The sequence below is a fragment of the Narcine bancroftii genome, chromosome 7, assembly GCF_036971445.1.
Source record: "Narcine bancroftii isolate sNarBan1 chromosome 7, sNarBan1.hap1, whole genome shotgun sequence".
Classification (NCBI taxonomy): Eukaryota; Metazoa; Chordata; class Chondrichthyes; order Torpediniformes; family Narcinidae; genus Narcine; species Narcine bancroftii.
The window spans coordinates 172,047,315-172,061,516 of record NC_091475.1 but is presented as its reverse complement, the minus strand read 5'-3'; the positions used below and the strand labels follow the sequence as shown (position 1 = coordinate 172,061,516).

Here is a 14,202-nt window from a genome sequence, read left to right as displayed (position 1 = left end):
GACTGAAATCAGCACAAAGTTGTGAATTAGTTATTGAGGTCTATAAATCCAGAACAATTTTTTTTGCATCCCACAGGTTGAAAGTCATGGCAGAACTGGAAGTTTACTAATCATCAAAGATATAAAATGGGCCAAATGACAAGTGCTTGTGTTATGTGATCTGATAGTGGAAACATTCTTACCTCTAAGGAGAACGACATGGTTTCCCTTTGTTGCTGACTATATAAAACTAATTTTATGTATAATTGGTAATCAGTCCTGAGTTAGCCATTGTTGCTCCTGGAGCTCAGCCAGCAGTTGAATACACAAAGCATTAATCGTTAAAGAGAGAAAGGGATAGTAGAAGAACAGAAATTAAAATGAAGTTCCATTTATCCTGACCCAGAGAGTAACTCCACACTTCCAGATAAAATGTCAACAGCTATAACGTTATTTTGTGAGTTAGTATTTAACTGTTTCACGGCACTGTATTTCCTTAATTGCAGGAATCCAGTTATTGAGTTAGGCAGATTGCTTGATTCATGAAGATGAGAAACAGTTTTCTCTTTTATAACTGTCAACATAAGCAGATAATGTAACATTTTCTGTTCTTGATTAAACTTCATGAACACAATGACAAAATAAGAAATGTTAGGTTAATGCTTTTGGTGTGGATCCTTTGATACCATTTATTTGGAGTGAAGGAAGTTATTATATTTGTCATTGGTTGATGTGTTTGGTTATTGTTTGACTTCCCACTATTCAGAGATGATTCACCTAGCTCAGATCATGGGGTGAGTAGAATAAGCAAACCAAATTCAGAATTCTTGCATTCCTGTATGCTGATGTCATTATTCAACACACAGTGATGCTGTATGTTCTTTTCCTTGTCATTTAGTTTTTTTTTAATTAACTTTTGGATTTCCTGTAAGGTACAGCAGATTGAAGTATGTGCTCATGAATTGCACAAGAAAACCCATTCACTCAATTTTCTTCCATGGAGAACGATCTATCTCCATCTGAACCTTCCCTTTGCAGCATGATCTAACCAGGCAAATTTTTCAAAGGGGGAATGCCACCACGTTACAGAAAATTGAGAGTTAATTCATGGTTTTTGAACACATTAATATTCCTTCTTCCTTTTTACAAAAATTTCAAATCTTTCCTCTCCCTGGTGAATGCATAAACATATTCCTTACTTCCATACAACAGAGAAGGCTGCTATTTAACATCTCACGTCTAGGTTTGCCACACCACAAAACCATTCTGCCACTCTTTTACCCTATATTCTCCCCTTATTCCTACTACACTAGGGACAATTTACAGTGGTCGATCAACCTGTATCTTTGAGATGTGGATGAAAATCATGTTGTCACAAGGATAACCTACAAGTTCCCAGAAGGCAGCACATGAGGTCAGGATTGAATCTGAGTTGCTGGGACTATGAGAGACAACAGCTCTACTGCCAATGTAACCCAGGAGTTCATTATGCAGGAGTACTTACTTATAAGTATATTCAATCATGGGGGCAGCTGCATGAATCCACACATGCCAGAAATTGCAGGAGCAAATGTCGTGTCAACTGTATGTTATAGTTTTCCAGTCATGATGTACTATTTCCCAGGTAATCTCGGGTTTGTGTGCTTTGATGTTGACCTGCTTTCTGACAGTTCTACCCGCAATTCCAAATTTTTGGAAAGCGACATCACCATAATATTCAGTCAATTGTCATGGAAACATTTTCAATCTTATTTTACTGTGTCAGAAGCCTGGGAGTGCTGAGAAAAAAAGTAATCCTTTGTTTATAAAGACGCATCAACATTCATCGAGCCTAAATAAAGAGACATACATTTACATTACCTTTGACTAAATTTTATTTCCATGGTCACGTTTCAAACTTCTAGAACGTTGGGCGTAATTACCTTCTCATAGTGCTGTTTTTCGATCTGATAGATCAGCAGTTTGCAGAGAGTGCCTGAGCTGTTGATTATTTCTAGCATTTTCCCATTTTATTTCAGATTTCCAGTGCCTATTTTTTTGCTTTACACATATCATCCTGACATGAACATATATTGCTGATTATGTTTCAACTGTTGGAAATCATATCATGTCTTTTTTATTATTATAAACTGCATTTTGGGTGTTTTCTCATTGTAGATTAAAGAGAATCACCCTCTACAGGTGAAACAGATTCCTTCCAGTTACAAGCAGATAGACATTACAGTCTTGAGGTGCTGCTCTTACTGGATTGCTGAATGCAATGGTTGGTTCAGTTGCTTTCATTTCAATTCTCAAGGCATGTAATTGTAGAAAAACTCTTCCCCAAAAAGCTATATCATCCCTCTTCCCTGAGAAGAATACCAGTTATTTGATATGTAATAAGTAAAGAGTGTGTTCTCGATGTGTAAATAATACAACAAAGTTTGGGAAAGCAACATAACTCAGTACAGAACATTGTCTTCTAGATTTGCATAATTTTAGTATCAATTGTTTGATTTACAGTTAGGTTAGTCTCTGAGCCTCAGAAATATATGCACTTACTCAACCCACAGATAATGCTTTTAAGAAGTTGTTGACCCAAAGAGTAGCCTTTGTTCTGAAAACTTATCCAAGTTAGCTTGCCTCCTTGATGTTCCAGATATATTTCCAAATTTTACATGCCTTTCATAAACTGTCCAATTATAATCAACTTTTGTTGATGAAAGACAAGTAAACCATGAAATACTGAAAAGGTAACACAGAACATTCCATTCCTGGAAATTTTTTTTTTCCTTTGCCATACAAATTTCCTTGAGAGTTTAGGACAAAGGTACCTTTTCCAGCATATACCTAGAAAAGATTGAAGTTCAAGGGGTAATGTGTGCTGTGCATAAAGAGGAACTAGTAGCTGTACAAATAGCCAGAAATGATTTGATAAGGTGTCCTGTTACAAGGTATTCCAGAAAATGAAAGTCAATGTGTAGGAAGTAACATATTGGCATGGATATGTTTGGCCAGCTAACAGGGAAGTGTGTGTGTGTGTGTGTGTGTGTGTGTGTGTGTGTGTGTGTGTGTGTGTGTGTGTGTGTGTGTGTGTGTGTGTGTGTGTGTGTGTGTGTGTGTGTGTGTGTGTTTACACTTTCTCACCAATGTGCTGATGAGGATATTTGTTTTCATTCTAGACATGATTCTTCACTTACTGGCTCCTAATGTTCTCCAGTTCTCGAAGTTAATCCGGGAATAGCAAGAATATAATTAAAACTTGAGTATGAATTATAAAGACGCAGTTTTCCAGAAAAAGAAATGAAGTCAGTGAAAGAAAACGGTATAATTTGTGATATTTTATGGTGGGGAGGACAGTTTTAGTTTTAAATAATTATTTACATGAAATATCAAGAAGCATTTTTCTCATAGAAAATAAACATGCGAAGTTTGATCCAGGGATTAGAGTAAGTGGAATTACCATTGAAGCCAGAATTTGAATAGCTGAGAGATGGTCCTAATAGGGGTACAGCAGTAAGGAAATAGACATATTTATAGATTCTGACAATGTTTGGTAAGGGTGCAGTGATTGTTGTGTGAAGGATCAAAGGAGGACAGGATGCACCTGATGTGGCGTTGCCTACATCGGAGAGACCGGTCGCAGTCTGGGAGATCACTTCGCTGAGCACCTCCTCTCAGTCTGCAAAAACAGCGACCTCCCAGTAGCCAACCATTTCAATTCTGAGTCACATTCCCAGATTCATATGTACTTCTTCTTTCTTCTTTGGCTTGGCTTCGCAGACGAAGATTTATGGAGGGGGTTTATGGATGTACTATCCCACCCTGATCACTCACAGACTGGAGGAACAACACCTTATTTTCTGTCTGGGAACTCTCCGTTCAGATAGCATTAACATTGACTTCGCTGCTTTCTGCTAAACTTGCTAGCCTTTTCTTTCCCCTCCCCCTTTCCTGTCTTTCCAGTTCTACCCTCCCTTCCCCCTTACCCACCCAGACATCCCTCCTCCCCCTCATTGCTGCTGTCCCCTCCCTCCTTTCTCCACCTATCATCTCCTGCCTTTGTCACCCTCTCTCTCTGTTTGTTAGGACACCTGCCAGCATTCTCTCATACCTCGAGGAAGGGCTCAAGGCCAAAATGTTGGTTCTGTATCTTTACCTTTGCTACATAAAGGACACTGTTTTGACCTGCTGAGCTTCTCCAGTATTTGGTGTTTATACTTCAACCATGGGGCCTACAGATTTTTGTGATTTACTCCTGCACATGTTGGGACATTGGAAAAGCCTAGACAGGAGTATTAGATGAACTGAGTATGTGGAAGATAAAGTGGCTGCAGCAGTGTAAATGAGGCTGGGATGATGACAGGAACATATGGAGAAGGGGCTTGGTAGTGGTTACTGTGGCATTTTAAGTTTATCTCGAGGCTCAATAGAGCAATGAAATTCTATCTCATTGGGTTTAGTTTGAGTGATTGCCAGAAGGGTAAGGCATGGAGAAAATAATGAGGAAATGTTAACAACAAAACACAGAAATGTTCCTGAAATCCAAAGAGAAAGCTCCTTCTTTGGTGAAGACCTGTAAGTAAATTCTTATTGATCAGGGACCAAGGGTGATAAAAGAGTGATACATTTTTGTACATATTGGAAAAGTGGCAGTCATACTCATAATGGTGAGACCCAGGATATAACAGAGGAAAATGGTGTGAGTGATGATACTTGGGGTGAAGGTGGGTGCAGGCAGTATTGTGGCAGAGATCTGGAATTGAAAGAGTCGAGGACAGTGCTGTGATAAGTTCAAACATCATTGAATGTCCAAATTAAATGTAAAATGACAGTCGTAGTCCTAGTCATAAAAATACATGGATAAGATGTGTGTTTGATTTCACGTGTACTCATGTCGTTAAGAGCCCTAATGTTCTAATGTGTGTGTGTTTGTGTGTGTGCCTAATATGCATGTGTTTGTGGACAGATGAGTGTCTGTGGCCATATGTGTGTATACAAAACAAATCTGGTTTCCAATCATCCTGGATCTCTGCTCTTGCTCTGATAAGTCCATGTGAGAACTTAAATGCTTTCACCACATTCACTTCTGGGAGCTGGAGTGAATGAGTGAACTATCTGAGAAACTAGCTCAGAAGAAAAGCAAAGGATGTTGTTGTCTTTGACTCAGGGCAGTGGGCAGAATGAAAATGGGATGGGACAAATTTTAAAACATAGTAATGCTATAGAGAGGGGAGGATTGAAGATGCTGATAGGACTGAAGATTAGAACTTTCTGAAGAGAGAACCCTGATAACAAACCTGGCTGGAGGTCAGAAAGGAGCACATTAGATCTGTCCATGAACTTCAGATCCTAGTGGTATTATACCATGCATGAGGGCTATTTCCTTTCTGAATTACTGCTGTAATTTAATCTCCAGAATTTTATATCAACCAGTTGGAATCTCCACTTCTATAGAATCTAGACCGAATTAGATTTTTATTGAATCAAACAAACATTACAGGAGTTTATTCGGGCGGGAAGGTGAAAGAGTGGGAAGTGAGTGTTGGTTTCTGTGATAATTTTGGAAGCCGGGGAGGAGTGACGGGACCTGGATACGGATGCATAATAAGCAGAGATCTGCGCGCTGCAGAGTAGGTAACCCGTGGAGCTTTAAGACCCAGCGCCTGGTTAGTTGGACCCGAAAGGAGTTGTATCCATGGTAAAGCAATGACGCCCGTTTTAACTCAGCTTATTTAGGTCGTCAGATAGCTAGATAACGCAGAATTTGTACCGAAACTGTTATTTGACTGTATGAGAGGAAAAGAGATTGCAACTGAGCCGAATGAAGGCAAGAACGACAGCTCTCCGTTTTGTGAATCATGTCCGTGTGATGAATTGAGAGACTGATTGAGGAATTTACACCTCGTCAAGCTATGTCGCCGCAACAAGATAACGTTGGTCAGAGTCGTTCTTCATCCTTGTCTGGGGAAGCTCGATTATCGGGCTGCAGAGGGTCAGAGAAGAAGGTAGAGGCAAATTTCGGCAACCTTGAACAAATAAACCCCCACTACTCTGTCGAAGCCCCCAGTTCACGGGAGACGAGCCACTGTAATTTCTTTAGACAAATACTGTATTGGGCTGCATTCTGGGGAGTCGTTATGTGTATGTGGCAGTTTTGTACTGATTAATTTATCTTAATATTGATCCAAACCCGGGGGGGGGGGGGAAGCGGGGGTTCACGTTATGATTTAATTTGTGGTAGACTTTACGCGAAAGTAGAAACCTTTCTCCTGGCAGAATTAGGGAAAGGCCACAGCTTAAAATTTGTCTTAGTCCTGCGTTCCAGAAAAAAAAACGATGCTCTATTGCTGGTCTTTGCTGCAAGTTATCAGCGCCAACTGAAACATGGACAAGGGTTTAGACTTGTAAACTTCTCTGCTGTGACTGTCAATGTGTTAACGATGACTGCTTGCCGGCAAGAAATGTCTGTGAGTGTGTGTGAAAACGGCTGGTAAAGCCTATTCTAATGTGTGATCCAAATGTGATCAATTTGGGCTTTTGGCGTTTATCAGGCGGACTCGCAGAACTGACCGGAAAATAAGCATCCCATTGAATGGAAAGATAGGGGTAATCAGGGCCGGCCTGATTTTCCTTATCGACATATCAATCGGAATCAGTATATCGACAATTTTGCAAAATTAGCAAATGGAGACAATTGCATAGTTGCAGCATTAATCAAGTGCTAAAAGACAATTTGATAGAGGAGCAATTAGCTCAATGAATGTTTGATTAACAAGTTGTCGGGGGGGGGGGGACTTTAAAATTCTTTGGATGGCTGGTCGTCTCATGTGGTTACGAGAGATGCACTTTTTAAAAAAAGATAAATCAAGTCCGATTCATCTTCAAAGGATTGGCGGGGACCAGTTAGGTCGGGTGGCTTGTTCCTGGAATGGCTTGGAGCTGAAACAGTCAGGCGGCGGAAGATTAATTAAGGGTGTCGTTATATTGATATTGAAGTAGCTTTGTTGTGTTGTTACATCCATTGGTGCAGGATTGTTTCGTTTTCCTTGTGATACAAGTCGTACTTAAACTATCTAAACCAGCCAAATTAGCGCTAAGGGTTTCTGATCATCATCAGGATGCAAAGTCGGACTTGGACAGTCAAGCAAAAACCCGAAAATGTCCCAACCAAACTGTGATGTCAAACCACCCATACGTGCGCACGTCGGTGGACTTTCTGGAGAGGGGTTATTTACAGCATAAATACAACTTTTAATTTAAACTGAGAAGGTGACTCGTTTGTTCTTTTTAATTTAATGACTTGGCTTGAATTATCGTAGTTATGTAAGCAATAAAGTTACTGGTGAAAATATTTAACTGATGGAAACGCTTAAATGCGCTCCATGATTTGCAGAATAAACGATCTTATGAAGGTTGATTGTAAGCATAAGCCTGGCAGAGAGTGGATAGTATGAGCAATGCATTTCTTAAATGCTTGGCATTGCTTCACCTCCTGTTGGAGACGTTCGTCAATATTTGCTCACCCTAAAGAGTGAGAGAATAATTATCCTGCAGAAAGGAATCGTGTTTGGATACTGTGAATATTAACTCCTTTTTACTGGTTTAAATGTGACTAATTGAATGAGAATCCACAGGCCCTTGGTGTCTTTTGCTTCTCAATGTCTTAATTTTAGGGGTGCTGGACAATGATCCTAGCGACCATTTGGTTTCTTTACAGCAGGCAAAAGTTGAATTATATTATTTTATGGTATTAGTAGGTGGCAATAGTATTGAACGTGCCCTTTATAGAATTACAATTTAGAAAAGCTGTTCAGTTCAGTTCTCCTGTTTTACTGCTTATCATCTATGTGAGTTGTGTCCTAATCCTGTGAATCTGTTCAATTCCTTATCTATTCTGTATTTAATATTAGCATGCCTTCAATTGTTAGGGTTTCACAGTCCAAAATCCTGTAAATACATTACTCTATTACCCATCCTAAATATTGTCTGTTGATAGAGATCGGGTAATGGAGTAAACAACTTGCTTCTTTCTATTTGCACTGTTCCTTGCATAACCTTTAAACACAACAAAAATAACTTTCCAGTGAATCCATGTCAAAATCCCTTTTTAGTTTACATAACTTTTATAAACTATCAAGTATAAAACTACTCATTTTACTTTAGCTAAATTATCATTGATGAGCCATTTTGACTTGCAGATTTTGAATAATTGTCATGACTCATGGCGTTCTCTGTTGGAAAGTTGTCCCACATGAAGTTTCAAATCCCTGTTTTCCATTAAGCCCTTGCATCTCCTTTGCACGTTTACTTTACCCTTGATTTTAAATATCAGCTGCATATGTAACCATCAACACCTTTCACTTGAAATGCAAATTGTTGATGCACTGTGAGCAAAGGCAACCTCCTACAAACATTTGCATGATAATGCTAGCCATTCCACTCTGAGAAATGTAATCTTATTTTTATCTTCATCCTATCAAACCTATTCTAATCCAATTTATTCCCCTCCCATTATCTATTTCTGTTAATCTCCTTCAATAGTTTCCTATGTCCTGCGCTGTATTAGATATAGAATTTTTCAGGAAGCTGACTGAAATGACCTGGCGAGATAATTATTCGACTTTCTTCACTCCATGAAAAACTTTGTGCGTAATTTTAAAAGAAACATTCTGTGGCCACTTCTTTGACAATTTCTTCTCCCCTCACCCCTAAATGATCCCACAGTAAGTGATGAGAAATGTATTTATGCAAAATGGATATTAATTTCACTCCAAGTGCAGGGTGTTTCAATGCCAAACACCATTCTGCTGGGGAAGATCATCAAGGAGCTAAGATGAACATACGGAATTCACTTTTCATCAGTCACATCTTATGGGTGAATGAGGAAGTTTTGAAGGGTTGAGTTGATTACTTCTTGACCTAACTCGTCCCCGCCAACCTTAGCATTCAAAATCCTTTGAAGATGAAACGGACTCGATTTATCTTTTTTAAAAAGTGCATCTCTCATAACCACATTAGGGACCAGCCATCCAAAGAATTTTAAAGTTTTTCCCCCTTCCCCATACAACTGTAGCTGGTAATCAAACATTAATTGAACTATTTGCTCCTCTATCAAATTGTATTTTAGCACTCGATTAACGCTGCATTTGCTAATTTTGCAAAATTGTCTTTGTGCTTCCTGCAGAAAGAAATAGTTTGTATCCATGTGAAAGAAAGAGATGCTTTCAGAAAGAACAATTACACTTTCATTAAATTTTTTCAACTGTGGACAAATTATGTTCTATCTATGTTCCAAACTCAATTCCTGCAGTTACTCTACAGAAAATAACATAACTTTATTTTGTTTGTGCATAGCAGTGAGGCCTAGCAGATTTCAAAATAAAGGTTATTTGCAGGAAAATAATACTTAGGGAAGATGAATTGGTCACAATCCAGAGGTACCATAAATGACAAATAGCGGTAAACTGCATTGAAGAGGTTAGGGACTGTTTCAAGTTTTCTTAGTAGAATATATTTTTATGCTGAAACTTTAATAAGTGCTTTATTTATAATTAACAAGGATAGTTTTACTATTTTGAAGGTGTTGATGATGAATCAACAGCAGGGAAATATCAGGATCAGATTAAACAAAATTGCCAGAGGTCGACATTACAGTAAATGCCTGCCAACACTAAGTGAAAAATGAGTGCATTGACATATGTTTTTACTGTTTAGAAGGCACAAATGGATTTGGGAAGTAATTAGTGCAGAAATGTGTTGTGTTTTCTGCCTCACCCACATGGGATGCTGAGAGTCTGGAGTTTCTCCGTGTAATGCTCATCAGTGTTTTTGGACTGTAAAAACCATATCAGCATGAAGAGGAATCACTGACTTGGGGAAAAGGATTCAAGGACAATATTGGTCAAAAATGTGCTCTGATAATATGACATCATTTATTAATGTCAGATCAATTTTATCCACCAATTATACCTTACACCAAAAATGACACGGTTTAAAATCTGAAATTTTGGACTTGTGTTTTAGGTGTGGTATAGAGTTTGGGTTAGGGTTAGGGTTAGGGGTTAGGGTTTAGGGTTCCAATTAGGCTAAGTTGAGATGAATGTTAGAGACCTGGAGGATGGGTGTTGAGCTCCGACAGACCCTGTGGTTAATGTGTTTTTCTTTTCTTTTTTAATTTGTTTTTTGTCCTCGGTCAGTGGCATCTTGTTTTTTTATGTTAAATAAGCATTTTTGCCTTTTCATGCAAGTTTCTTTATTTGAATGGTTAATGTTTTCTTTTTTTGTTATTTTGTTTTGTGAGGGGAATAAAACTAGACTCAGTAGAACAAATGTAAATATACTTGATGAACATGATTGTTGAACTGTGAATTATTGGAACTGGAATTTGGAATTATTGGAACTGGAGTTTGAAAAAATCATAAATAAAATATTTTTTAAAAATTAAATGAGAAGAAGGTGCACAGGCAAGGTTAAATTAAAATAAATGTAATGTATTATCATTAAATGTGAAGTCATCTACAATTTATAACTATGTTGGGGCGGCATGGTTGGTATAATGGTTAGTGCAATGCCTTTACTGCACCAGGAATGGGACTTGGGTTTGAATCCCATGCTGTCTGTAAGGAGTTTGTACGTTCTCCCCGTGTCTGCATGGGTTTTCCCCAGGAGCTCTGGTGTCCTCCCACCATTCGAAATGTACTGGAGGTGTAGATTAATTGTGTGTAAATGGATGCCACAGATGTGTGGGATGAAATGGCCTGATACCATGCTGTGTGCTTAAATTTTAAATAAAATGAACTTTTACCCTACCCTGTTCTTCTGAACCTGTGAAAGAGGTTTACATTCTTCCATAACCTGATTATAAGACGTGTGCTCAAAAACAGAGCTCTTAGATTTATTAGTCTCTGCTTCTTCTGTGGAACTTGATCCTGGGTGGGATGGGCTTCAAACCATATTAGCCATATTAGGCCATAAGAGATAGGAGCAGAATTTGGGCCATTTGGCCCATCAAGTCTGCTCCACCATTTGAAGCATGGTTAATGTATTTTTCTTTTCAGCCCCATTACTAATCAAGAGCATATCAACCTCTGCTTTAAATGCACCTAATGACTTAGCCTCCTCAACAGTCTGTGCAACAAATTCCACACATTCATCACCCTCTGGCTGAAGAAGTTTCTCCTCATCTCTGTTCTATTTATCCTGAGGCTGTTCCCCCTGGTCTTAGACCTTCTAACTACTGGAAACATCCTCTCCATATCTACTCTGACCAGCCCTTTCAATAATCAGTATATTTTAATGAGATCCTCCCCTCATCTTTCTGAACTTCATTGAGTACAGATGTTTCTTGTATATTAACCCTCTGCTCCCCAGAATCATTCTTGTAAATCTCCACTGGACCTCTCCAATGCCAGTGCATCCTTCCTTAGATATGGGGCCTAGCACTGCTCTCTGTACTTCAAATGTGTTCTGTTCAATGCCTTATAAAAAAAGCCTCAGCATTACACCTTTCATCTATATTCTAGCGCTCTTGAAATGAATACTAACATTACATTTGCCTTCTTTATCACTGTCTCAAACTGCAAGTTAACCTTCAGCCAATCCTGCACTAGAACTCCAATGCCCCTTTAGACCTCTGCTTTCTGAATTTTCTTCCCATTTATAAAATAGTCTATGCCTTTATTCCTTCCACCAAAGTGCATGGCTATGCTGTATTCTATCAGCCACTTATTTGTCCATTTTCTCAACCTGTCCAAATCCCTCTGCAGTCTCCCTACTTCCTAAACACTGCCCACCTCTTCACTTACCTTCTTATCATCTGCAAACCTGGATATAAAGCCATCAATTACATCATCTGAATCATTTGTGTACAACAAAGTAGTAGAGTCAACACTGAACCCTGTGAAATACCACTGGTCACTGAAAGCCATCCTGAAAAAGCACCCCTGATTCCCACTCATTGCCTCTATCAGTCAGCCAATCTTCTATCCAAGCTAGTGGCTTTTTTGGCGGGCAGCAGCCTCCTTTGAAGAAGACCGCAGAGCCCACCTCACTGACAAAAGGCAAAGGAGGAAAAACCCAACACCCAACCCCAACCAACCAATTTTCCCTTGCAACCGCTGCAATCGTGTCTGCCTGTCCCGCATCGGACTGGTCAGCCACAAACGAGCCTGCAGCTGACGTGGACTTTTTACCCCCTCCATAAATCTTCGTCCGCGAAGCCAAGCCAAAGAGACAAAAGACATACTCCTATCTTAATTAGCAGCCTTATTCAGCATCTACTGACTCATTTGTTTGTTTTGCTCATTATTTCCTCAATAAAAACTAATTTGTCAATCAAGATCTCCCCTGAAGGAATCCATGCTGACTTTGGCCGATTTTATCTTTTGTTTTCAAGTGCCATGAAACTGCATCCTTAATAATGGATGAAGTCAGGCTAATCAACCAAGACAGTTTCCTGGATTTTACCTCTCTCCCTTCTTAAAGAATGGAGTGAAATTTGCAATTTTTCAGTCCCCTGGAACCATTTCTGACTCTAATGAAAGATCACGGCTCAATCTTTTCAGCTCCTTCTTTCGGAACTCTGGGGCATAGTCCATCTGGTCCAGGTAATTTATTCACCTTCAGCCCCTTCAGCTTCCCATGAGACCATACCCATAAGACATATAGCGTAAATAACCCATTGAGTCTGCCCCAACATTTAATCATGAGCTCATCCATTTTCCCTCTCTGCCCCACTGTCCGGCCTTCTTCTGATAACCTTTGATGCCCTAGCTAATCAAGAATCTATCAATCTCTGTCTTAAATACATCCAAAGACTTGGCCTCCACAATCGCCTATGGCAACATTCTACAGATTTACCACCCTATGGCTGAAGAAATTCCTATGCATTTGGGTTTGAAGCAGATGCCCTTCAATTGTGAAGTTGTGCCTTCTTGTCTTCCACTCTTCCACTATGGGAAGCAACCTTTCTAGATCTACTCTGTCCATGCCTTTCAACATTCAAAATGTTTCAATGTGATCCCCTTCATTTTCCTAAATGTTAATGAACACAGGCCAAGAGCTGTCAAACGCTCCTCATAATCATCTTATCCTTAGTAATACTGACTGCACTCTCTTCTTCCCCCTGACTCTCTTGAATTGGCGGCATTTGTCTCAGTCCATTCATCTAAAGTGCAATGAACCATAGTAGTTTGCTTTCCAAATGCAAAGTTGGCCTTTATTCAGGTTTGAACTCTAAAAGGAGCAATTTATGTTCAGTAGATATATCAATCTTATTTGGTTAACCTTATTGTGAATAAGATGATAAGTTGATCTTACCCTAACTAAAAATAAGATCTGATATGAAAGGTAGAAAGTTTCAATTTATGAAGTTATGGGGCCCATTCTTAGAATTTTTTTATAATTGGAAAAATCAATAAGTATTATACGTTTCAGTAATTCTTTGTCAGTTCTACAGGGGTCACCGGTGATTCCACATTATTATTGATTTCTTTTTCTTCCAGAAAATGGTAATCTTGATTAGAAGGAGGGAATTAAATTAATTTAGTTCTTTATGCTTTTCCTTTTTTATATTTTTTATGCTTATTATTTTAATATGTCTAATAATGGATCTGACTTGGCTGCATTCATTATGTTTATTTCTAGATGAAGTTATTACATAACTATTAATGTAGATATACACATTGTATTACTTATTTTACCTCTCCCTTTGGCATGTATTTGCTTGTATACAATTGAGTCATCATGCAGTCATCATTTATTATGTATGCTTATTATGTTAAACAATAAAAATATGTTAAAAAGAAAGAAGATGCATTGGATCCATTACAACTCCCAGAACAGTTCTCCACTTAGTACCATATAACAATTATAGTACGGAAACAGGCCACCTCTGCCCCTCTAGCCCGCACCAATTTAAAAGAACTCCACTAGTTCCACCAACCTGCACTCTGTCCATAACCCTCCAATCCCCTCACATCCATGCACTCATCAAACCTTCTCTTAAATGACAAAATTGACCCTGCTGCAACCACCTCTTCTGGAAGGTCATTCCACTCAGTCAATACTCTCTGAGTGAAGAAATTTCCCCTCATGTTACTTCTAAACTTTTGCCCACTAACCCTTAACTTACAACCTCTTGTTCCAATCTCACCTACCATCAAGGGGAAGAGCCTATTCACATCTACTCTGTCTATTCCCCTCATAATTTTAAATGCCTCTATCAAATCCCCCTTCAACCTT

General features: G+C 38.9%; 1 protein-coding gene across 1 annotated transcript in view; it reads left to right on the top strand.

Moving 5' to 3' along the window:
- The first annotated feature begins 5,664 nt into the window (after positions 1–5,664).
- LOC138739389 (rho GTPase-activating protein 20-like) overlaps positions 5,665–14,202 on the top strand; it is a 106,208-nt gene continuing 97,670 nt past the window's right edge. The window contains exon 1 of the mRNA XM_069891322.1: positions 5,665–5,966. Within this exon, the coding sequence (XP_069747423.1) occupies positions 5,874–5,966 (93 nt within the window). The 5' untranslated portion in view covers positions 5,665–5,873. The remainder of the gene's footprint in view (positions 5,967–14,202) is intronic.